General features: G+C 41.9%; 1 protein-coding gene across 4 annotated transcripts in view; it reads right to left on the reverse strand.

The window, feature by feature from the left end:
- Positions 1 to 27,528, reverse strand: part of aPKC (protein kinase C iota type) — a 191,760-nt gene that overhangs the window by 38,157 nt on the left and 126,075 nt on the right. For 2 of the 4 annotated variants that reach the window (XM_087361038.1, XM_087361036.1), the window contains 3 exons: positions 26,786 to 26,904; positions 25,573 to 25,742; positions 19,321 to 19,436 (listed from right to left, as the gene is read on the reverse strand). In XM_087361038.1, the coding sequence (XP_087217164.1) occupies positions 19,321 to 19,436; positions 25,573 to 25,742; positions 26,786 to 26,904 (405 nt within the window). Of the gene's footprint in view, positions 1 to 19,320; positions 19,437 to 20,386; positions 20,503 to 25,572; positions 25,743 to 26,785; positions 26,905 to 27,528 lie in introns of all 4 variants that reach the window. The other 2 variants (XM_087361037.1, XM_087361039.1) reach the window with 2 other exon arrangements.

Here is a 27,528-nt window from a genome sequence, read left to right on the forward strand (position 1 = left end):
GTCGCTATGAAGGGTGTCGCGACGCCTGGCGTCGGTTTTCCAACTTTCTGCTGAAAGGCATCTCGAGGCTCACCTGTGTCAAATGCGGCGTCTTTTGGAGGCGTCACGATGACGCCACGCCTCACGTTACTTTTCCTACTTCTTGTAAACTGACATCCACTGAACCATCTGCGAGAAAAATTATGTTGTGATGGTGTCTCGACCCTCGGCGTCGGTTTTCCAGCGTTTTGTCTAGTCTCAACTGGCCAAAAGATGTCTCGTGTCTGCGTGAAATCGCCTGTACCCAGGGTTCTAGTCGTGGGTCCGTATGTGCCACGCATCGTAAAATATTACAAAAAAATTATCCCTAAACCCAAATTCTTCGCCAATAATCAAGCCCCAGGGGGGTTTGTGACCTCTTTGGGAATCGAACTAAGGAGACATTTTCCGGAGTTTTTACCCTCATACGATATCTTAATGGTTTCAAGAAATAAACATGCCAAGTTTGGTGCAAATCGGTGCATCCGTTCTCGAGCTATAACCGATCAAACACACAAGCCCACAACTTCAACTCAGAAGTTTGTTTAAGCGAGCTTCGGCTTTAAAAGGGTTTGATAGCAAAACAAGGGAAATGTGTTGAACGGAGAACAATACTTCGGCACTGGGGTGAAGCCCACCGGACACATGCAAGGCGCTGATATGCGGTTATCGACACAGCACACGTTCACAGGCTCCTGTACCATAAGTTGTGCAGCGATAGGGTTCCGAAGGACATCTTATAATTTTATCTTCTTATAACTGCTTTTGTTTGAAGCTGGCGGTGACGCTTATAGTTGCCAACGGGCTTTAAAAAGTTAAACTTCGGACTGACCACCCGATCTGCAGTACAAACTGCGAATACAAATATTTCACAGGAGAGAGGGGAAAATGATAATCTGGACAGGGCAGAGCGACGGTCTGCGGAGGCTGTGTGGTGTGCGGCACACCGCTCATCACACCCCCCAAAAGCAGAGCTAACTTGAGGGTTCTCATCAGGGCTCAGTTTATCGCAATCACAATGGCGTCAGACCAACAGCGCGGACTGCGGTCAGAACTGTTAACTAATGAGAATAATTCACATACCACAGCGTCGGGTCGTTCGTCCACGCAGTGACAAAACGCATAACACCTAAACGCGAGCGAAAAAAGTTGTCTTACAACAGAACACAGAAGCCAATTTCTTTCAGTCACAAAAGCTTCTCTATTCCTGCACAGTTAACTCAACTTTATGCGAGATATCAGGTTCTCAAGGCGGCGAGTATGAAGATGTCTTCATATCAGCTGCTTTAAAAATCAGTAATGTTGCGTTTTGTATTTGTGTGTTTCGTATGATTCTCAGCGTAAACAGCGACTGTTTACTTAAACAGCGTTAACCAGTTGATCTTTGTAATGGTAAAGAGTTGTGTTTTCTTCGCGGTACGGACTGGATTCTTAAATATTTCGACGAACTTCGGCTCTAAAGGGCTAACCAGTTGATATTTGTAATGGTGAAGTGTGGTGTTTTCTTCGCGGTACGGACTGAATTCTTAAATATTTCGACGATCTTCGGATACAAAGGATTAATCAGTTGATCTTTGTAATGGTGAAGAGTTGTGTTTTCTTCGCGGTACGGACTGAATTCTTAAACATTATTTATACGATCTTCGGATACAAAGGATTAATCAGTTGATATTTTTAATGGTGAAGAGTTGTGTTTTCTTCGCGGTACGGACTGAATTCTTAAATATTATTTATTACTGACTTTGGGTTGAGAGCATTAAATATTCGTCATATCGAAAAAAAAGTTCAAAACAAAATCTGCTATTTTCCACGCCGCGTACCAATTATTTTGTACGATGTGTCTCATTTCGGAAAAGCGATGAAATCCAACTTGAGCTTCTATAGTAAAGTTAGGGATATTAGTTCTGTATGAATCAGATTAAATATTCAAGCGAGTTTAACGTATTTGTGCGATAATCTGGGTCACTACGCAGTACCGTCTTTTGATTGCATAACTCGCGAGTAACATTCTACGCCCATCTGAAGCCATCTTCAGGTAGACTTCGATCCTGAAGGAAGAAACAGCATGTTCTTCCAAAACAAACATAAGACTACACAACGCAACAGTCTAAAAAATAAAGTCACACCCACTCGTAATATTAAGTATAACTAAACCGAATCAGTATTTTCGGATATGAAACACATCACATCTCTCGCAAATGTTAAAACCTAACCTACATAAATATATAAAATATATATATTATTTAAATCTTGTCCGTCTAATCACAATAAATTCTTATTAAATATTAAAATATTACAATAATTAACATTTAAAATATTTAAAATATTAAATGATGTTCTTTATCGAAATATTCGATTTACATTAGACCATCATTTAATATTTTAAATGTTAATTATTGTAATATTTTAATATTTAATAAGAATTTATTGTGAATAGACGAACAAGATTTAAATAATATATATATATTTATTATATCACAATATGACGCAACTTTACCATCTCATATATAAAATATTTCAAAATAACCTCAAATATTTCAGGTCCCTCATATAAACGGGATCAATCCGTCAGATAACACTTAATTTATTTAATTACAGAGTCTACTAGTTAGTAATGAAGTTAGTTACTAAATCAGTTAATCAGGAACTTGGGTAATCGGTAATGTCGTTGGCGTTAAGCCAGTCAGCCACTACATTCAGTTAGAAACTTCGTGGTTTACACGGGTAACCAAACCCTGTTATAACATCGAGACCTACGAGGCTACTCATGGGCTGGACATACAAGCCCCACGTCGGTTGTGGGGAAAACGCCCTCTTGGAAGACCAAGACATTTTTTTAATTATTGTATTAAGTGTGATGTTATAGAGACGGATGGGAATGTTAATGGTTTACATTCATATTCAGTTGCTAGGGGTTACGAACGGTCGGTTAGTTACATTGATCGGTTTGTTAGTCAGTTAGTTAGTCTGTAAATCAGTAAGTCAACCATACATCTAATTACTTAGGCAATCAAATACACAACCAGTCTATCTGTCGGCAGATTAATAAGCCGATTAACTGACTAGTCCACCATTTCCTCGAATGAAGTAATTAGAATTAAAAGAAAAACCAAAAGTTCCCAGCTCTGTCCACTGTCGTGTATTATATAACCCGCCCCTGAACACGCAACTACAAGGCACAAAGTTTGCAGTGACCGCGGCTTCTGATATATAATGAAGAGATGTGAATAAAATATGACAAGGCCGCGACCACTGCTGTGGCCAATGACCTCTTCGGACATTCATCCCACAGAAGACGGCTACATGCAGGGACTTTCGTTAGTACACGCCCACACAGGCAATCGGCCGTCCTGTAACTCCGCTACTAACAGGACTTGAAATGTGTGCAGCACCTCAGTCTGGTCTGTGTTCCCAATTACGTTTTCCTAATTGAAGATGGATGTCTTCTGGGTTGTTGCGCCGTGAAGTCTGGTAGAAGGATCTGATGATGGAGGCAGCAAGGACCTCTGAAACGTCGGTAAACTTCTACCAGACTACACGGCGCTACAACCCAAAAGTCAGCCATCTTCGGACTCACCGCCTTGAAAACCTCAGATCCTACTCGGTTGATCTTTGTAATGGTGAAGTGCAGTGTTTTCTTCGCGGTACGGACTGAATTATATTAAATGTTACTTAGACGAGCTTCGACTTCAAAGGGTCACACTCGCGTTTGACATTTGTTCAGGACACAAAGAACACGTCTCACGAAAAAGATGGCTGTCTTCTGGGTTGATGCCCTGATGATGGAAGCAGCAACCACCTCTGAAACGTCGGTAGACTTCTACCAGACTACACCGAGCTATAATCCAGAAGTCAGCCATCTTCGGACTCACCACCGTACACAGTATCAGTATTAAAGTAATAATATGAATACTGGATTTGAGCCAAGTCCCGAAACGTCGTATACAACCTCAGGCAAGGAACGATGTCCAACAAGATGTTTTTATAATGGACAACGACGGTCACAAATATTTACAGAATCATCATGAAACTTAATGTATACGAGAAACGGCCATCCCAAAATTGTTCGGTCAATTCTTTTTATCTTCTATCTCACAGAGACACTAAGATTTAAAGGGGACTGTACTGGCATGTTCGGCTGGCAGCATAACGCGCGGGAGAGACTGTTAATTACGCAGTCTCACGCTGCAGCCTCGGAGGCTAATAAATGGGCATCAGGACAGCCCGGGCCCATTACTAATGTTATTGACTGACTCCTGGCTCCATCTAGAGCGTGGCGGCAGATAATGGAATTGCCCGTCAGAGGATACACGAGCCACTGCAGGAAGAGAAACCACAGAAAATGGAGCTTTCTTGATGAAAGCCTCGTTTCAGTAACTGAACTCAAATCCGCACTGCAAAGACGCCACGAAATTTCCAAACCACGGCCCGCGTGCCCGCTTCTCGAGGCTCCCACTGCTTTGAGTTGCTCAATGTCATTATTTAAGGTATAAAATAAAACCAGGGCAACATTTTGAAACACCCTGTGCGCGTTGAGACATTTCTGTTCCCAGAATTCTTGCGCTCGTCCTGCGTCATCGCACACGCCTTCCTATAATTACACAGAATTCTCATTTTCTCCGTAATTGGGGTTGAGGGTCGCGAGGCATCACTCTAGAGAAACAGCTTCGGGTTTTCATTTTCGTTTGTAACATTTCGGTTTTTACTTTTCTCCAGCGAGGGACAGGCAGAGCGACTACAGCGCCACGAGGAAAATCCCGCGGACAATAAAATATTAAACACTTTACAATTCGCGTTTTCAGGTGACGGACAGGTTGTTATTACAAAGACAAATTTCTATACCATCATTATTTTAAGAAAATAGTTCACGACAAAGTACAGAAGTTCTTGCCACCTAGCGGCAAGAGTCTCAACTATTACTAACGGGTACCGTTCCATCAGCGTATAAGCACACACAAAACAAACCAAAAACATTATAAATAAGCCTAATTTTTAAATACAGCGGGACATAATCGTACCTTCGATTCGGTTAAGTTAATTTAGCAGACTAAGTTAGGTTTGGGATCGAGTAACACATACCCTACTTTAGAATTTTAATAACATATTAAAAAATTATTCTTAACTTAAAAACACTTTCTATAAATCTGGATTTTGAAATTATCTCAGAACGACGAATTTCACACGGTCGCCATGATGGTATGAAGTAGGTTTTGGGTTTTTCACGTCGGTGATCGCCCTGATGATGGAGGCGACAAGCACCTCTGTAACATCGGTAAACTTATAGCAGACTACACGGCGCTACAACCCAGAAGACAAACTAATTGAGTGGGTAAACTGCATTCTATTGCAGGGATAGAACAACCACTAATCTGAATAATTTAGCGTTGTTTAACCAAAGTATTTGGAAGAGTCCAACCATTTAATGTCAATATGGGAGTTAGACAAGGAGATGCTCTCTCGACAATGCTCTTTAACCTGACGCTGGAAGCATCTATTCGGAAACTTGAGATCTCAGGACATATAGGCATCAAATCAATACACGTGAGTGCATATGCAGATGATATAGCTATTATTAGCAGGAATAAAGCTGCACTGGAAGAAACAGTATTAAAATTGATAGAAGAAACAGAATTGAGGGGGCTAAAAATAAATGAATCGAAAACAAAATATATGAAAGTTACAAGAGCAGCAAGAAATGTCACAAATAAATTGAGAATAGGACATTATAATTTTGAACATGTGCAGAATTTTAATTACCTGGGTTCACAGATTAATACTATAAATTCAGTAACTAATGAAATTAAAGCACGTATTGTGAATGGTAATAGGTGTTACTATGCCTATCAGAATTTAATGAAGTCTAAAATACTGGGGAGGGGACTTAAACTGAGAATCTATAAAGTTCTGATAAGACCAGTAGTCACATATGGATGTGAAGCCTGGACATTAACTAGCTTTGATGAGCAACAACTTAGAATATTTGAACGCAAAATATTGCGGAAAATCTATGGTCCAATACAGAATAGTGATGGCTCCTGGAGAATTAGGATGAATCACGAACTAGATTGTATCATACAGGGAGCAGATATCGTGAGGCTAATCAAAAGCTTGGCCATGTTGCAAGAATGGAAGGAAACATGGTGACTACAAGAGTGATGGAATGGAGACCACGGAAACGATGGATAGACGACGTGGAGGAGGATGTAAGGACGATGGGAGTAAGGGGATGGAGAAGAATTGTGAATGATAGGACAGAATGGAAAAAATTCATCAAACAAGCTAAGACCCACACAGGGTCATAACGCTATAAGAAGATTTGGAAGAGTCCACAGCTCGTAAGCAGTAAATTCTACCACATTTCAAAAAAAAAAAAAAAAAAAAAAAAAAATAACTACAAGACTAAAGGGGAATTTCTTTGGCTTCTCTGTCGCCTGTAGTCTCTTCCTGTCACCAAGGTCATCGGACAACAACTGCAACGCTGCCGAAACCAACCGAGGTCTCGTGAGTTCCGCCCGGAACGTCGTCTTCAAATTGAAATAGCACGAAAGTTTGTTGCGTTACGTTCGCTTATAGATGGAGAACGAATAATCCGATATACACCAAACTTGGCATGCTAACTCCTTCAGACCGAGAAGAGAACATGACATAGTTAAAACTCCCGAAAAGTGTCCTGGGTTCGATTTCTGAAGCTTAGAAACTAAGCATGACAAATTGTCCTCGGCTAGAGTCTGATTGAAATAATACGATAATGATTGTTTCTACGATATTAAACGATACATAAATAATTATCAGGCCTATGATAAGCCGTCTGGAAATAAAGACTGGTAAGAAATGTATATATCAGTTGAATTTACCAGTAGCAACAGTGCGGACAACCTGACAGTATAAAATATACCAAACATGCTAAACATCCCACAGACATCAAGCCGACATTCGTTCACTTTATCGACTGAGCTGTGGAAGACGGACACAGACGCATCATCCGCGCCATCATTTTATTTACGTGCGGGTGTAAAACTTGGTCTCCCGCGCGAATGACTGAGGCTGTTGGTGAAGTGTCCCGAATGGGATACCATGACGACAGAGAAAGGGAGTGAGAGGAGAAAGACCTTAATAATTTCCTCACTTTTCCGTGATAAAGGCACGATGATAGAGATGAGGAATGTGTACAATCTCTTTAGCGACCATGAAATAGATGGTATGATAATATTAAAATTGATCTCAAGTGACTAATATGTGAAGATGCGGACTGTATTCATCTGGACGAAGACAGCGTCCAGTACCGGCTTCTTATTAATAATATTAAAAATGATCAGTTACTTGAGTGACTATGAGCTTCTAAAGAAGGACTCGCTGCACAAAGGAAGACATTTCTTCCTCGAAGAATAAGCTCGTTTCTGTAGAGAAACAGAGCACGCGGTTGTAGCTCGCGCAATTTGCATAATTACCACTGGAATCATTTCGCTCGCATACGTTTCAAAGTTTGTAAGACTCACTTCTGACTTCAGAAAGTCGGAAAACGCGCGCAAGGGGGTTGCTGAGGCCTCGCACATGTAGGACAAGAGTTGACGCCGTGAAATTTTGCAGGCGGGCACTCGTCTGTAACTCCAAATGCCACATTTATAGAAAATGACGAAGACTGGCGATTCGAGAGGAAAAAGGCGGTTGCCATGGTTACAAATCAACCGTACAGCAGACCCCGGTGTTGGCAAAGCAAGGATTACTTCTTACTGTCCAATTCTTCTCTTCCTCAGCAATGATCTGTGAACCGGAAGTCGATGTCCCAGCATCTGATACAAAAAACGGAGTAAAACCACGAAAAAATACAAAACACCCGGATGGAGTCGATCAGAGAACCGACCAAACACGAAACAGAAGAAGACGAATGTCTTCAGGGATGTAGTCTCACTGAAACTTTACCGACGTTTCGGAGACGCTTACTGCCTCCATCATCAGGGGGACGATAGAGGCAGTAAGCCCGGTTGTGAGAACCTTAAATATGATGATAACGCAACCACGACGGGACTAGCTTCGAGGAGGGGGAACGAGAAATGAATAAAAAAAAATCCTCATTATGTCAGGACTGTAATCCCAGATGTCCAGCCCACAGTCGGCCACTTTAATGGCTACGTTATTCCGACAAATACGAACGCCCATTTGCCATGAAAATAACACGGGCAATTTTTAAGTGGGTATCTCCAAAAGCCATGGTGGTCTAGCGGTTAGAACGCTGGCCTTGTAATCCTGGGGGTCTCGGGTTCGATTCCCGGCGGTGCCCGAATTTTTATAACTTGTGTTGGGCAAGGCCGTGGTCTAGGCAACACGGAGTTTTCCTCCGTGGCATCCCAACAATTACTCCATTCACACACAGAAGAAGGCAATGGCAAACCACTTCTGGATCATCTGCCAAGAACGTATATGAACAGGTCCCAGTCCGAGAAAAGGATGGAAGGATCCTGTTCATATGGACCTATCCTCAGACAGAACACTAAAAATAAATATTAAGAATAATAATCTCCAAAAAAATACATTTTGGTCCTTTGCCCCCGACTTTCACTCAGGGCGAGCGTACTTTTCGCACCCAGCCCTACAAAGAAGAGTTTGCAATGACATACGCCCCTTTTCGGAAAATTTCAAACATTCGATACCAAGCGATTTCATTTTGTAGACACGAAAAGCTGGGGCCAGAAACCAAGAACACTAATTTAGTCCGACAGATGTCGGTATGTTTAAAGAGAAACTCAAAGGCATTCATCAGGAGAGACAATACGTAATGGTGATATGAAAGAGAGAGGGAGGAGAGGAGAGGAGAGAATATGTAGAACGTAGGCCGTACAGACAGACAGAGGAAGTAGAAATTGCCCAGGGCAACGAATGACATCCACGGCTTTTGTATTGGTTGGCATCCCGGAAAGAATCCACCAAATGTGGGCGTACGGAAGCCCATCGAGAACGGGTCCAATATAGACGAGATTTTGCAGGGATCGTTCAATACTGACAGGCGGAAATCTCTCCAGCCTCTAACACAAAATTGAATACCGAAAATAAAAAAAAACAAAAAAAAAAACAAAAAAAAAAGTTCGAAGCGAACGGGTTTCCTCGGTAACATCGCCATGGATACGGAGCTACGTCCCTACCCACCTGAATAGAATTTACGCACATGACCGAGCAAACAATTGAACGGCTTCGCGCGAAAAGGACACAGCTCGAGATATAATGCAGGAAAGCTGTTACAGATGTCAGCGCAAATGTGTGTTAAAGCTCAGTTTATAGGCCGGACACCTGTAAATTATGTATTCATATTATTTACGTACCAAGAAGTCAACTGCTTTCATAAATACAATTTTTTTTAAAAAAATCGAATTTTTAAGCATGGTTCTTCACAAATATTATTTCTTTACAGTAGACATACATCAAACGGAAATTAAATCACTGTCACTATAAAGTTATGACGGCAGCGTCAAATGTCGAAAAGTAGCTAAGTGTTTCGGCAGAAATTTCAGTTGCCATCTTCAGGGAGAAGATGAAATAACTGGGCTTTTTCTGTAGGCTTATATAGGGCAGGCAGTGGGCGAAGAGTCAGATTTGATGACAAGTAATCCTGCCAAAAAGCCAAGCAATTACATATTCTCCCTGAAGTTGGCAACTGAAATTTCTGCCGAAACACTTGGCTACTTTTCGACATTCCATGCTATATGTTGGCCTGTCAGGGGCGTGGACAGAGAATACAGCAGAAGTACATTAACGAAAACAGACAAAGTTAAGACATTTTACAGACTTTGGATTTATATCGCAGTACGTGATCGGGTTCAGGCTGGGGGGGGGGCTCCCACGTCCTTCGACAGGAAGTGGGATGGGCTGACTAAAAGTTCTCTCCGGGAATCAAACTCCCATCGAGCAGTTCCTATCTCCCTGTGTCGATGAAACTACAAAATAAATAATATATTAAACAAGAAAGGAAATCCCGCTTAACACCGTCCATTAGGCAGCCTGCATCTCCAAATTAAAATTGCATTAGGTTTCTCAAAAAAGACTTATAAGTAAGGAAAACGTGTACATGACATAAAATATTTATTCTCGAGTTACAACATCGCCTTTTTCTTACTCAGATTAGGTGATTTGATGCTCTCCGCCCGAAAATGTGGTTATAAATATTTTAGATAAGCCTTGAGGGAGAATATTCCCATAGCAAGAGCAACACCGATAAATAGCCACGAGTAGAGCACCAGCGTTTCTATGTAGTGATTAATCCTTTAAAGCAAGATGGTAACTATATGCACCACATGGTTTAACAATTAACAACTCTTCATTTTGTATTCATGGATTTCGTACGATTCTCACTGCAAACAGAGATTATTTCCTCGAACAGCGTTAACCATTTTATCTTCGTAATGGTGAAGTGTAGTGTTTTCTTCGCGGTACGGACTGAATCCTTAAATATTTCGACGAACTTCGGTTCCAAGTTCCAAGTTGCCACTGCAAGCTTCTCATGCAGCCCTCCCGATTTAAATTAATCAAAATTTACCACCCCTTAACGCCGTCAAAATTTACCCCCCCTCCCCTCAGTAGAAACTTCTAAATTATGTATTAAACTTCCAAATTAATAGTCTCAGCTTTCTCTAATACAAAATTTCAAAATTCCGTCTTTTATGCCAATCATCACACTAACGCCTTCACTCTTACTTTATCCTTAACAGAAGGACGAGCGGGCATTGCCTGGGGACCTTCTAGCTGTAAGATGCTCTTTCTCCCCCCCCCCCCCCAGATATCGAAGTGTCTCTCACTTCTCCCCCACCAATTTCCTCTTTATCGGCTTCAAAGGGTTAACCAGTTGATATTTGTAATGGTGAAGAGATGTGTTTTCTTCGCGGTACGGACTGAATTCTTAAATATTTCGACGAACTTCGGCTTTAAAGGGCTTACCAGTTGATATTTGTAATGGTGAAGTGTAGTGTTTTCTTCGCGGTACGGACTGAATCCTTAAATATTTCGACGAACTCCGGCTTTAAAGGGCTAACCAGTTGATATTTGTAATGGTGAAGTGCAGTGTTTTCTTCGCGGTACGGACTGAATTCTTAAATATTTCGACGAACTTCGGCTTTAAAGGGCTTACCAGTTGATATTTGTAATGGTGAAGTGTAGTGTTTTCTTCGCGGTACGGACTGAATCCTTAAATATTTCGACGAACTCCGGCTTTAAAGGGCTAACCAGTTGATATTTGTAATGGTGAAGTGCAGTGTTTTCTTCGCGGTACGGACTGAATTCTTAAATATTTCGACGAACTCCGGCTTTAAAGGGCTAACCAGTTGATATTTGTAATGGTGAAGTGTAGTGTTTTCTTCGCGGTACGGACTGAATTCTTAAATATTTCGACGAACTTCGGCTTTAAAGGGCTAACCAGTTGATATTTGTAATGGTGAAGTGTAGTGTTTTCTTCGCGGTACGGACTGAATCCTTAAATAATATTTATACGGGCACCGTCTCAAAGCGGCAAGTTATCGATACGTAATGAACATAAGCAGGTCTACAGCTGAATCTCATTTTCAGACAGATTGCCGTTTATGTGAACAGGATACAATTATTCAAATCTCCCATTTATGTCCAATTATCGTAGTTAAATAATTCGCAAGTGTTGCACGTAATTATACGCTTATATTCTGCTCATTTGCGGTAAAGACAGGTTCATCTTTCTAAATATAATATACTGCACCACAGGGAAATTACGCACGCGAGTGGGAAAACTGCCATTTTGTAGTGTCCGAGAGACAGATGCCATTTTATAAACACGTACTTATGGTTACAAAAATGACAATGATTACGGTTACCTTCGGCATTGTTCATTTTACGACGCTTTATCGACTGTACTGGTTACGTATCGCTGATGGTCACGAATCCAGACAGCCGGTCCAGGACAAAGTTTTGTTTCCAGCGCGAAGACGACTTTTTGATTTTTGAAAAAATACGAAACTTTCAGAAAGGCCTATTCTTAGATAATTAGGATAGAACAGCTGTGGCGACAGAGCGCGATAGTGCTCTAACTCAAAAGAGCGTTAGACACTTGTTTTAACGCGCAATGAACATGCGGATGTTTCTTCGTACATCCGCTCGCAAGTTGTCGCCAAGCGCTTAAACAAATCATCCGGGCCAACTAGCAGCGACAATAATTCCGTTCCCTGTCCAATTACACGATTCTTACGCCACGGACTACAGTACTGCCGAAACCCACAGAACGCGGAAGCCACGTCGATCTGTATTTAAGCTACGTTAGAGAAGAAACCGCGCTGAAGAGTGGACGAGACTCCTGGCCTATTGTCGTCACGACGACGAGTGACAATCTGGGTTAGGTTTCCCGTCCTCCTTCCAATGCGTATCGGGGGTGAATCTAGTGTCGAGGTTAAGAAGGCGTGCAGTAATACCAACATTACCTCATACGACTTCATGGCGAGGTAAACAGAACAAGAAACAGCTGTAAATTATTATTAATATTATTATATTGAGCCACGGTGGTCTAGCGGTTAGAACGCTGGCCTTGTAATCCTGGGGTCTCGGGTTCGAATTTATAACTTGTGTTGGGCAAGGCCGTGGTCTAGGCAACACGGAGTTTTCCTCCGTGGCATCCCAACAATTACTCCATTCACACACAGAAGAAGGCAATGGCAAACCACTTCTGGATCATCTGCCAAGAACGTATATGAACAGGTCCCAGTCCGAGAAGAGAAAAGGATGGAAGGATCCTGTTCATATGGACCTGTCGTCAGACAGAACACTAAATAATAATAAGATGAGGTGGTCTAGCGGTTAGAACGCTGGCCTTGTAATCCTGGGGTCTCGGGTTCGATTCCCGGCGGTGCCCGAATTTATAACTTGTGTTGGGCAAGGCCGTGGTCTAGGCAACACGGAGTTTTCCTCCGTGGCATCCCAACAATTACTCCATTCACACACAGAAGAAGGCAATGGCAAACCACTTCTGGATCATCTGCCAAGAACGTATATGAACAGGTCCCAGTCCGAGAAAAGGATGGAAGGATCCTGTTCATATGGACCTGTCGTCAGACAGAACACTAAATAATAATTATTATATTATCTATTTTCAGTGTTAGCAGCGCATTAATACACATTCCTTTAGCTAGGTGCTTCACTGTCGCAGGTAACACCTTCTTTTTACATTTTCAGCAAATCGATGTCTTCTCTGAGGACACATTCTCGATATCAGAAAGTCTTTATCGATATTTGTTTAGTTTAGTTATGTCTAGTGTTTGCCTGTCGTAAGTTCTTTGCTGTGTGCAAAACACTCTAATAAAGGAACTGGACTATTTTTACCAAGATAATTAATATCGCAATCACTGGTAAATGTTAAACTCTCCTCTACCATAATGACAACTGGGGAACATGAAGGCAACAGATCGCAGAGAGTGGCCTGCGGTCTCACTCGACCTCACACAGCAACGTACGCTTAATCTGCATTAATATTTTCTGACTAGTAACTTACATTACAAAATGCGTGGGGTTAGTGCGACACCCGGTATATTCAAAGCAGAAATAAGCTTCGTATCACGAGGCAGGGGGTTCTGCAGTGCGTGAAATTCCAACTGCAGAGTGGGACCGGGGAGGGGGGGGGGGGTTCCATAGTGTTCTCCGCATGTTTCATTTCGCACACAATAGACAGGAATTTCTGCCAGGTTCCATCCAATTACGTACATACTTGAACTGTCGTAATTCTGACATGTACAGGCTTGATTAATTTTGCTTTGGGAATACGCAACTCATGTGTAGGTACAAAGTTCATCAGCATGAAGTGTGTTTTAAGCGCTGTTCAAACACGTTCTGTATGCCGATTCACAGATACATAAGGCACATTTATTTTCAGCTGAAACTAGAAAGTAACTAGCATCTCAAGTACTGTCATGTACGTTACGAGGACCTTGTTACGTTCAAACAGCTCAGTGTCTCGCTTGGAAAGTAACCACGTAATACAGAGATCTTTCTAATGTCCCAAAATAATGACATTAATTAGTTCGAAATTTCTACTCTTCAACTGATTATACGCAGGAAAATCTTCCCAGATGGCACAGTGGTCGTCTCGTGAGCTCCAGAATGCCTGGAGTTTAACCTCCATCCCACTAAACAGTTTCATGGCGAGCTGTATGAGAATTTTATACCTAAAGATAAAATGTTCCCTAAACACGTTCGTACACAAAGTCTCAAAACAAACACAAAGCAAATTAGAGACAGTAACTTCATTTTCTTGGATGAACTCCACTCTGACATTGTTTGTGTGGCAACATTCCCGTAAAGTGCAAAGTTTGAATTAGTGTTTCTGAACTTTCACGTGAAGTAGAGTAACTTGGATAGTCAGACACAGACAAAAGAGCTGAATTGTGCGAAAAGTCATCATGACTTCCCCAAGAGGTTAAAACACGTGGTGAAATGATCACAACTCTCCCAACTATTTAATATTAAAACTGGTGTAACTAGTTTTTTATTATTATTATTTAGTGTTCTGTGTGACGACAGGTCCATATGAACAGGATCCTTCCATCCTTTTCTCGGACTGGGACCTGTTCATATACGTTCTTGGCAGATGATCCAGAAGTGGTTTGCCATTGCCTTCTTCTGTGTGTGAATGGAGTAATTGTTGGGATGCCACGGAGGAAAACTCCGTGTTGCCTAGTATGAAATAATAACTGCAGAGATTATACCTGTAAAATTCAGCGCATTCACTTATAAAGTTAAACGCAACTCTCATTTACCAGCTCCCGGCATGGAACTGCATGACTCACCGCCAAGCGGGAGGTGACAGCTGCGTTCAACTTCATCAGTGAACGCACTTTATAACCTCTGATCCATACGAAACTGAAATAAATGTTCGTAAGTTTTTATTCAAAAGGGGCTTTTGGGAGTAACTACAAATGTCTTCCTCGGATGACATGAGTATAACAACCGAAGGTTCTCAAACACCGAACGAAATGAGCAATACCATTTACAAAGAAAGGCATGAGGATATTGTCCCAGAGAAAGAAGACAACTGGTAGACCAAGGAATGGATGGCCAAAACAAATGTATGATCCTACGAACGACCAATTACATTTATGAGATTTAAGGTTATCACGGCGGTTAAATATCGATAATGATATTTTTAGTAATGACGCAGTGTGGACTTAAAGGGAGATACCAACATTTCGAAGGAACATACTGCCTCCATCTTCAACACTTTAAGCCTCCAGGAGTTGCGTGTTTTCTCTGCCAAACCATCGCTCAATTACATCGTACACTACATGCAGGGAGGCCAAATACAAACACGGCGCTTCTAAATCAAAGGGTGACCAGCGAGCCTCTTCTGTCCCCTTGTACTGCACACTGGACAACCCTTATCTGACATGACTTCATGGCGAGAAACCTAACGCAGTAGCTTCGGATTACTTTTGAAGAAATCTTTGCAACAAGAAACAAACTTTTATATTTTGATAACTTTTCACTTAACGAAGTTTAGAGCCAGATTTTAAAGCTTTCTGAAACTTTTTATTTCCCAAGACAGGATGCTGACAAAGCGAATTTTGTTCCGTCGCCCGAATGTGCGTTTGCCTTACACATCCTCATTTCTCTCTTTCATACTTCGTGGGTTCCTAATGATGACGCGGGAAGATGAGAGTGGAAAGTAAAACACTTAGTAGGAAAAACGTCGTTAAATAAAATATAACTGACTAACTTAGTAGGCAGACTTATACTTTGCCACTTTAGATTATTTGCTGGGGGTAATGTTCATTTATTACAGAAGGAAACAGCACACGTAATCAGTTCCATCTGCGTATATAGGGGAGAATGGGTACATGGCGGCCACTTAAGAGAAAATCTCGATAAAACGGAAAGTATACCCAAAGTTGAAACTTTATATAAACTGGTATTTAATCTGAAGGGTCTACTTCTTAAGTGTGCAGTATAAAATACGTTGAACGTAACAAAAGATCTGTAGGAAATGATAACTGAAGACGTAGCTTTGACCGGTATTACCCACCCTTAGGGGTAATGACGGTCACTATTTCAGCTTCAAGATGTCACTGAATTAAATAAGACAATGAGTGAATAAAATGTTTACTTAGTAAGTAATAGGCATTTTTCTTTTCTTACAAAATTTGTACACGTATAAATCATTTGAACGTACAAAATTCTATCAGAATGTTAAGATGGAAGTCTTCAATCACTGGAGCACGAAACAGAAACATGCAACTATCTCGGTAACTGAACCAGCGGCAAATGGCGGAATTCGCTGTTGCATTTCCTGAATCAAGCACTAGATGTCAGCACCAGCTTGAAGCTTCTATCTGATACCGTTCGTCACAAAAGTGCCTGACCGCCATTCCCCCCTTCTCCCCTACACGAACCAAACACATAAGTCCGGACGACTAATTCTGCGGTATAAAACCACTGGATCAGACGCGGAGGAATTAAAGAGTAAAAGTTAAACCAAGTAAGATTTTAGGTATGAAGATTTCTGTCTTCTGGGTTGTTGCGCTGTGTAGTCTGGTCGATGTTAACCAACGTTTCAGAGGTCCTACTGCCTCCGTCATCAGGGCGATGAGTATGAAGATTTCTCTCTTCTGGGTTGTTGCGCTGTGTAGTCTGGTCGATGTTTACCAACGTTTCAGAGGTCATACTGCCTCCATCATCAGGGCGATGAGTATGAAGATTTCTCTCTTCTGGGTTGTTGCGCTGTGTAGTCTGGTCGATGTTTACCAACGTTTCGGAGGTCATACTGCCTCCGTCATCAGGGCGATGAGTATGAAGATTTCTGTCTTCTGGGTTGTTGCGCTGTGTAGTCTGGTCGATGTTTACCAACGTTTCAGAGGTCCTACTGCCTCCGTCATCAGGGCGATGAGTATGAAGATTTCTGTCTTCTGGGTTGTTGCGCTGTGTAGTCTGGTCGATGTTTACCAACGTTTCAGAGGTCATACTGCCTCCATCATCAGGGCGATGAGTATGAAGATTTCTGTCTTCTGGGTTGTTGCGCTGTGTAGTCTGGTCGATGTTAACCAACGTTTCAGAGGTCCTACTGCCTCCGTCATCAGGGCGATGAGTATGAAGATTTCTCTCTTCTGGGTTGTTGCGCTGTGTAGTCTGGTCGATGTTTACCAACGTTTCGGAGGTCCTACTGCCTCCGTCATCAGGGCGATGAGTATGAAGATTTCTGTCTTCTGGGTTGTTGCGCTGTGTAGTCTGGTCGATGTTTACCAACGTTTCAGAGGTCATACTGCCTCCATCATCAGGGCGATGAGTATGAAGATTTCTCTCTTCTGGGTTGTTGCGCTGTGTAGTCTGGTCGATGTTTACCAACGTTTCGGAGGTCCTACTGCCTCCGTCATCAGGGCGATGAGTATGAAGATTTCTGTCTTCTGGGTTGTTGCGCTGTGTAGTCTGGTCGATGTTTACCAACGTTTCAGAGGTCATACTGCCTCCATCATCAGGGCGATGAGTATGAAGATTTCTCTCTTCTGGGTTGTTGCGCTGTGTAGTCTGGTCGATGTTTACCAACGTTTCGGAGGTCATACTGCCTCCGTCATCAGGGCGATGAGTATGAAGATTTCTGTCTTCTGGGTTGTTGCGCTGTGTAGTCTGGTCGATGTTTACCAACGTTTCAGAGGTCCTACTGCCTCCGTCATCAGGGCGATGAGTATGAAGATTTCTGTCTTCTGGGTTGTTGCGCTGTGTAGTCTGGTCGATGTTTACCAACGTTTCAGAGGTCATACTGCCTCCATCATCAGGGCGATGAGTATGAAGATTTCTGTCTTCTGGGTTGTTGCGCTGTGTAGTCTGGTCGATGTTAACCAACGTTTCAGAGGTCCTACTGCCTCCGTCATCAGGGCGATGAGTATGAAGATTTCTCTCTTCTGGGTTGTTGCGCTGTGTAGTCTGGTCGATGTTTACCAACGTTTCGGAGGTCCTACTGCCTCCGTCATCAGGGCGATGAGTATGAAGATTTCTGTCTTCTGGGTTGTTGCGCTGTGTAGTCTGGTCGATGTTTACCAACGTTTCAGAGGTCATACTGCCTCCATCATCAGGGCGATGAGTATGAAGATTTCTCTCTTCTGGGTTGTTGCGCTGTGTAGTCTGGTCGATGTTTACCAACGTTTCGGAGGTCCTACTGCCTCCGTCATCAGGGCGATGAGTATGAAGATTTCTGTCTTCTGGGTTGTTGCGCTGTGTAGTCTGGTCGATGTTTACCAACGTTTCAGAGGTCATACTGCCTCCATCATCAGGGCGATGAGTATGAAGATTTCTCTCTTCTGGGTTGTTGCGCTGTGTAGTCTGGTCGATGTTAACCAACGTTTCAGAGGTCCTACTGCCTCCGTCATCAGGGCGATGAGTATGAAGATTTCTGTCTTCTGGGTTGTTGCGCTGTGTAGTCTGGTCGATGTTTACCAACGTTTCGGAGGTAATTACTACCTCCGTAATCAGGGCGATTCTTAGAATGAAGATTTCTGTCTTCTGGGTTGTTGCGCTGTGTAGTCTGGTCGATGTTAACCAACGTTTCAGAGGTCCTACTGCCTCCGTCATCAGGGCGATGAGTATGAAGATTTCTCTCTTCTGGGTTGTTGCGCCGCGTAGTCTGGTCGATGTTTACCAACGTTTCAGAGGTAATTACTACCTCCGTCATCAGGGCGATTCTTAGTATGAAGATTTCTGTCTTCTGGGTTGTTGCGCTCGCCCTGATGATGGAGGCAGTATGACCTCTGAAACGTTGGTTAATATCGACCAGACTACACGGCGCAACAACCCAGAAGACAGAAATCTTCGATTATCTTCTTACAATACAATTATACACAACTAATAATCTCTTATATAACTTGAATGCACCATAATCATTAAACCACACATGCAACATATCAACTACGCAAGCTTCTAGACGCAACAGCAAATTCGCCTCAATCCACAAATCAAATCCAAACATCACGAATCATTTCAAGATTAACGGAAACACGTGGCACTGCGTACTTAAGGAGATTTAATTCTGTGGAGTGAAGCGAGACACATTGAGGGTGCAACTGCCTGCTGGAACCGAAGTGAAATCGGTCTTTAACGAGACCAACAAATTCAGGTATTAGAAATTTTAATAACATCGTAAAGATAAAAAAACACTGAACTGAGCCCAGAAAATATCACATTTGAAAAGTTAAATTTTAAATAAGAATTTTTTTTTTATATATCTGATCGAAATAAATTACGCAGTCAGTTGCACTCCGCATGGACCCAAGCTGCTGTCAAGCCAATCTCATTACATCACATACGGAAAAAAAAAGGTGGACTCACGTGTCATCAGGCGTGAGGTGAATTGGCTCATCAGTGAACTCTGGCGGGAAATTGGCGAGGTCTCGATCCGACTCAAGACGAGGCTTGTACGGGGGAGTCACTTGCTTCTGCTCTAGCTGCGGACCAATAAGATGCGAGGCTAAACTACGGGGGAGCAATGCAACCACTCGCTACAGCAAGCCACCTGCTCTGCCTACAGACTCGCTGCATTCATCGCAAAGAGTACAGACTGAGAGATGACTCCTGGAGAAGCGCACTGCTTCTTAGCTATGAATTTTATTACATATATTCACGGGTCAATATTTCAAGTTTTGCTTGAAACAAAAAAAAATTTACGTTGCACAAAATATTTTTGGGAGTGAGGTGGGCAGGATTAAATCCATAAGCCCCTTACCCCCCTCCAAAAAAAACAGTGGCTGGATAAAGAATTCCTGCGTCTATGAATGAATATCTCTTTATAATCCTTCTCAGTATTAGGCCTGGATGGCTTGTTATAAAACAGAATATTTCCATCTTTTCATCCTCTGAGCTGAAATTTTACATTTTAAAATCAAAACTGTAAAATAAATTATAAAAAAAAATTTCAACGGAATAAGATCTGACAGGATAATGTCCACAAAAAGGTATCTTTAGATGATAAAATGTACGTCTTTATAGCACAGTCGTAAGTAACGTCTTATGGTAGTCATCAGTATAAGACGTATTTATGTTTATAAAAAATAACTGAAAAATTATCTTTGTGACAGAAATGCAGATTATTTTCTTGAAGGCAATAAATTAATTTTTAATAACAAACCACAATAAAAAATCTGGTAATTTACGTTTTGTTAGACGAAAAACTACTACTGAAAACCGTCTTACTTTTAAAATCCATTGACCGATCATTTTTATGCGATATCACGAACTATTCTGAACAGTTATTAAAAACATATTTCGTCCTCGAATAAGCATCGCTAAAACAAGAGACATTCCTTTTCTGTACTCCAAATACAAACAGAACAAAACAAAATGGAAGGTAACAAACCAAACGAGGGCGGCACCGGTTTTGTACGGGTATGTCACTTACGTATCGTCCGGGGTCAGCTGGACTGGCTCCAGTGTGAACTGGGGGTCAAAATTATCCAGGTCCAGTTCAGACTCCAGGGGAGGGCGGAAAGGGGGAAGGATTTGTTTCTGGTTCAGCTGTAAGAAAGAGACATACAGACAGTTCCCGGGGTGCATGGTAATCATACCTAATTAGTGACGTCATAACATGGCCGTCAGACTAACATTTTTAATCGATTAACCATGTTCAGGGAACTCGGTAATTGGTATAATCTGTTAAAACATACGACGTAATAAAAGATACAGCTCATTCCTTCCTTTAAGGTCACGCTGGAAGCCTCTTCTGACCTCAGACCGCCTAAAATCTTTTCCCCTATTTAAAACAAATTTAATTATAATTTTTCTATCCCATCACCAAATAACTCAAGAAATAACTCCACTGGACAGTGCAATGTGAGTTAAGCGGGCCATCCACGTACGAGCCCGGCTCACGAGTCAAGCTCGCCGAGCCAGACTCGCAAGTCAGACTCGTACGTGGATGGACAGCTTTAGACATGATAACATGAAAGTCTCTCATTCAGATACAAATTTTTAACATTTGTGCATACTTTACAAAACCAAATTTTTAAATAAACAAACCTATAATTTTTCACCTTGTTCTGTACAGGCAGAATAATGGAGAATACATTATTAATCCTTCTATGAACCCTATTATTAAAATAATTAAATCAATGAGGACAAGAAGGACATGTAGCATGCATGTGAGGATACGAAATTCATGCAAAATTGTAGATGGAAAAACCTCATCAGAAAATACCAATGGTATACGGCCCATATACAAATGGGATGATAATATTAAAGTGGATTTTGGAGAAATATGACGTGAGGACACGGAACGAATTCAAATGGCTCAGAGTAGTGTCTACTGACAGGCTTTTGTGAACATGGTAATGAACCTTTGTGTTCTTGATCAGACGAGCAGTTAAAAACTGTGGGAATGCATAGCAAAGACCTGATGGAATTGAGCGCACACCCTGTATAACTGATATGGGATAAAAAACAAAGTTTTGTCTTCTCGTTCTTTAAAGAAGGAATAAGATACACAATTCTAAAATTCCCCCAAGAACCTTATTACAATAATTACGTATTTAATAATAACTCCTCATTATCAATAATCAGCCATATAAAAATGTGCATCCTTAAAGTCCCACCTGATGTTTACTGATTACTTGAAAAAAAATTCTCTGCGTCGTAGCCAATGCAATGAAATTTCGGTACTTGTGGGTTATCGGGACACGTCGCTTTAATTATATTTTATTTCAATAAATGGCAAATTATCATATTTTATTTGGATACGCACGAGATGTCAACTGCTACGCGTGCTCAGTTTTCCGTCCAATCCGAGTCCAGATATTCGACTCTCCCGTTTTGCGTCCCGATAACCCAAAAGTACAGAAATTTCCAATGACCTGATCAGAGAAATTACGTTTCTTCTTCAAATCTGCAACTAAAACTTTCTCTGTTGATAACAGAGAGGAATGACTCGATCTGACGCAAGTAAATGTTGTTCCGTAGAACAGCTGGCCGGCCGAGAAACATTCTAGTGCGCAGAAAGCCAGCGTTCTGTAGGCTCAGTCAATTTCTTCCTTACCGCTTATACGGCTTTTATGACAGCTAATTTGCAGCTCGTCACTAACTCGATATTACAAGCGTAATCATAAAAGATGAGACTTGCTCATAAAACCCACCCACCCCTTCATGAATCAAGGGAGAACTTTTATAAACTTAAAGCTTTCTCAAACACTAATTAAATGTTTTACGAGACTCAACTTCCTTCTCCCCTCGAGTTATGAATCCTTAAAAAAATCCATTATTCTACCTTTGTTTTTATGTTACACTCAATTGAAAGAATTATCATCAAGCCAATGTCGTTTGTCGCAGAAGAGAAACAACGTATTCAATATCAAAAGTTAAATATTAAAGAGACATCTTATTATGGCTGATTTAAGATAAGAGGGTTGAACGTGAAAGCATCGGTTATGTCGGAAACCAAATTTTAAAACCACCGTTATACTGATGACAAACGGCGATCCATTCGCTAGACCGATCCAAACGGCCCCGACCACAAGGACTGACAATATGAGAAAATTAATACTGCTCAAATGATTTTCACGAGTCGGCCGGAAGGTTACGTCACTTTTAGACGTAAATGAAATAATGACCGAAGTACAAATTTGAAAACTTATATTTCGAAAATGAAACATTTGCGACCGCATGTTCATAACAACATTTTTTTCTTATTTTTGATCCTGGAACACGCATACGAAGTTTGTAAACATACTTCTGACTAACCCTGCATAAAGACAATAACGTTTTATTGCATTTCGAGCGAATACATCAGGACGACTATGAATCTGGGGAGAATGGGAAAAAGTGGAACAACGGCCAATTTTATACACGCAAGATAAAATGGCAACCCTCATATTAACACCTTCCGAACATAAGTTTCTTTGCCAAATACATCTTATATACTGGAATACCTGACAGTCACCTCAAGCGAAGTCAGACGTTCCGTACGAAACGTCAAACGAGACCCCCATCGACAATTTCATCAACCAAAATAGACAAACTCTAACGACACCAACAAGACTGCCTCCAACCCTGAAGATAGCCGTAGCATGTTCCTCCAAGACACCGGTATCCGCCTACGAGCCCGCGTGACGTCACGACCCAAAAGACCATCGCCGACGCATTCAAAGCTTGAGAACCTGAAATTTAATTACTGAAACCCTCAGATTCTTAATTATGTATAAACTTTGTGACCATAAAATAATATTTTATGCCTGATTAATTCTGTACAATACACAAAAAATAAGTGCAACGTCCCGTTTCAACATCGATCAACCAACTGCACCCTAGAAAGTAAACAAATAACATTATAAGATGGCATGTCCAATTGAACGGACACAAAGAGAGGTAAAAGCGATCGTAAGAAATTATGAAACGCAGTACATGCATAAGAAGCAAAGCGTAAGGAAGGAATAAATGGGAATATGAAGATTCACGTAAGATCACGGATCAGGAGACAGCATTTCAGTCTTATAATACAAACGTCCATTCAATAGCTTCATTTCTAAAGTTACGGTCTTTTACTGTCAGCAAAGTCTGCGGGAGAGAAGTCGGACGTCTGGCAGAAATTAATAATTCCTGACGAAATAGATCAAATTCCTAAATCACGTTTTTACCGCAAATTTATTACCCAATTCTGTACATTTCTTGAATTCAACTTCACCAATTACTTACCTGTACTACAGATGAACAACGCAGCTGCCATCTTCAGGAAAAGAGTCTAGTCTGGAACTGAGAGTGATCGTGGAAACATAGAAGTTTTCTGGTGGCGAGAAGGTATGTGACCAATCGAGGGCTAGCAGAGGCGCAGCGGAAGCTAAATGTCCTTCGTAAAGTAACGGAACCTTGGACGCCGGATTGAGCAGTGCTCGACTCAGAACGGTGACCACTCACACGTTTCTCGTACCAGACATCCGTACACATATGATAATTACTTCCAGACACGTAATCCTGAAGATGGCAGGTGCAATGACTGCTGTAACAACATCTCAAGGCCAAGGTATAAACTGTCAATTTATGAATTAGTACGGAATATGCAGCAAAATTTCATAAAACAAAAGACTATCTGGAAACCAATTTGAATCACTACTGTCGCAAAGATTGCACATTCAAACTGTTTTGTCGGACATCGGGCACAAATTCACCAAACGTAGACAATATAAACACAGAAGCGTTGGCAATGAAGTGAACAATTTAATTTTCTCCGATATGGAATATGGAGGGACTGAGGAAAACTGTAAAAGCTGCAGTCAGGATAACTGGTAGCAGGGCTGAGAATTTGTCGTGGTGGTGGGGCCGAGTACCTCAGTGACCCCAAGAGCTACTGGTAGGGCCTCCGTAGCCAAATTGGTCGAGGGGGAGAGGTACCCTGGTCCTCCAGGTTGGGGGTCGGTAGCAAGGCAAACAACCTTGCACCGTAAAAAGGAAGACGTTTCGAAACCTCGATCAAAGCCTCGGACAGACGGACCTAACAGAGGATCAAATGGAAGAGGAGAATTGTGGAGGCCGTGGACCGAATACGGACCGGGTGGATTCAAGAGCCAGTATGCACACAGCGACAAAGAAAAAAAGTCCCTGACCCTACCACGAATCAAACCCCAGTAATTCAGGATTAAGAACCAGAATGAACAGGATTTGTTTATCATGTACTATTATTGGGGTCCACAGTGGTCACTCGGTCTGAGGCGTGGGTCTTGTGCCGCTTGGTCGCTGGGACCGTGGGTTCGAATCCCACTCAAGCCATGGATGTTTGTCTACGTCTTTCTGTGTCGTGCTGTCCCATGTACAGGTAGAGGCCTCGCGACGGGCCGATCCCTCGTCCAAGGAGTCCTACCGAATGTCGATAGATCGAGCCAACGAAAAGTTGGGACCCTCAGTGCTCAGGCACTTGAAGAACGGGTCATTCCCAGTATCCCAGTTGTGTTTTTATATTATTTTAAGACAAATTCGAAAAAGTAATGATGTCTTTCTATTCGTTTCTCTCGGAAAAATAGTTTCCGATCGAAACGTTACCCACTCACGTGCACAGTCAAAATAAAATTATGATCTCTGAGATCTAGATGTGATGAGAGTTTTTACTATTTAACTGCGGATAACCATAATCAATGTTCATAGGTTATCGGCGTCTAATGTCTAAAACTGTCAACATATTGGTTGATTTTTATACCTTATATTACACCCTCTTAAAATTATAAACCATATTCAGAATTTCATCACACTTTTTCTTTATTTCTGTATCTTGCGTATCGGCCGCTATTACGAAGCAGCGATTTCCGACAGAAGATTCGGGCATACACACAAGAAATTCTGATTAAAAGAAGGTTAGGTTGTAATAACCGAATAATTTTCTGACAATGTTGTTCTTTCGAGTAGTAACGCTACGTAGAATTGTACGTAGATTCTAGCATTTTGAAGAAGAAAAAAATCATGCCGTTTTCATCTTCAGTGCTGAAGATGGCGACATCACGTTTCAATTTGTATGATATTACTTTGTTTTTCCAACCTTTATTTTAAATTAAATTTAAAGTTCTGAATATGGTATATTAAATAAAACTAAACCAAAATTGAATTACCACTCACCATTTCCCAGTCAATGCTTTTGAAGAACGGGTGATTGACTATGTCCATAAATCCAGTTTCTCGATGGCAGCCTAATCTATCAGCGGGGTTCTTGTTCAGGAAACCCTTGAGCACAGAAGCAGCCTTCACAGACAATGACCGAGGAAAACGGATGGTTTTCTCTAGGATCACTGCAAACGGCAAAATACAAATTTGTATCACAACCCAAATCTTCGTCTTCTTTCGGTTTAACCATGTTTGTACATTTTCCGATACCCTTTACGGGTCCCCAAGTTTTCAGCTGGCTCGATCTATACACATTCGGTAGGACTCCTTGGACGAGGGATCGGCCCGTCGCAAGGCCTCTACCTGTACACAGGACAGCACAACACAGAAAAACGCGGACAAACATCCATGGCTTGAGTGGGATTCGAACCCACGGTCCCAGCGATCAAGCGGCACAAGGCCCACGCCTCAGACCGAGTGACCACTACGGACCCTCCCTTTTAAATACATTTAACCTTTATTGGCCATGCATTATTCTAACATATCACTAAAATGTTAAGTCCCCCGTCCCCTACAACAACGTTAACATCCCTTTGACCTTCTGGCATGCACGGAATGAACTCCTGAGGGAGAAGCAGGGTGCAAACAGCGACAGAGCATTAATGACAATCGCGCCCGGGAAAGACGACCTACAACTTACCACCGTGTAAGATTTGGGGTTCTCGCGCCGGCGAGTCTGAAGATCGCTGTCTTCTGGGTCGTTGCACCCCGTAGTCCGGCAGAGTCCACCAGACTATGGGGCGCAACGACCCAGAAGACAGCGGTCTTCAGCTTACGACAAACTCGAAGCTGTGATGGGTGCCTGACATTCCCAGCTTTCGCGAAGGTTCGGCTACGTCAGATGCGACGCGGAAGATACACAGGAAAATTTAGCTGTACCGGATCAAACCAGCATCAAACATAAGACCGTTGGCGCCAGCGTTTAAACATAGGTACACGTGAAAATAAACAAGTCTTGCGTCTTTTAAAATATTTATACTTTTAATTACATTCGTCAGTGTTGAACTTTTGTTCATAACAACTATAAATGTTCTCAAGAGGTGGGTAACTACACAGGGTCCGGTGGAGGGCTTTGGTTAGTTCGGTGATGAACCTTCGGGTTCCGAAAGCCATCTGGTCAGCTAATTACTTGGTTACGTTAATGACTTAATAAATATTAAAGTCTCACCTTGAAACAAATAGTCTTCCGTATTCTGGTCAGGGTTTTCTGAGGCACCAGCAATGTCAAAGGGGCTTCTCCCAGCCAACATTTCATACAGTAGCACCCCCAGAGCCCACCAGTCAACACTGCAAACACAGATCAAATAATCTGAACTATCATTCCTGTACAAAAATTAAATTGTCAACCATACCACTACAAGGCACAAAATTTTGGTTGGCAAGCCTGAAGGGAACCAACCAGTCAGAAACCTGGGCACAGATCGGAAGATTACATTAAAATGGATCTTTAGGAAATAGGCTTGGAGGGTGCGGACTCACGTAAACACAGTAATAAGTTTTCAGGTTCCATAAAATGCAGAATTATTGACTTCTTCTTCTTCTTTATTACGCTGTCTCCTTTACAGGAGGTTGACGACAGGTCCATATGAACAGGATCCTTCCATCCTTTTCTCGGACTGGGACCTGTTCATATACGTTCTTGGCAGATGGTCCAGAAGTGGTTTGCCATTGCCTTCTTCTGTGTGTGAATGGAGTAATTGTTGGGATGCCACGGAGGAAAACTCCGTGTTGCCTAGACCACGGCCTTGCCCAACACAAGTTATAAATTCGGGCACCGCCGGGAATCGAACCCGAGACCCCAGGATTACAAGGCCAGCGTTCTAACCGCTAGACCACCTCATCTTATTATTATTTAGTGTTCTGTGTGACGACAGGTCCATATGAACAGGATCCTTCCATCCTTTTCTCGGA

This window comes from Zootermopsis nevadensis, unplaced genomic scaffold (genome assembly GCF_977971745.1).
Source record: "Zootermopsis nevadensis isolate Lab colony 2312 unplaced genomic scaffold, Znev_1.0 Znev_ptg000050l, whole genome shotgun sequence".
In the NCBI taxonomy this organism is placed as follows: Eukaryota; Metazoa; Arthropoda; class Insecta; order Blattodea; family Termopsidae; genus Zootermopsis; species Zootermopsis nevadensis.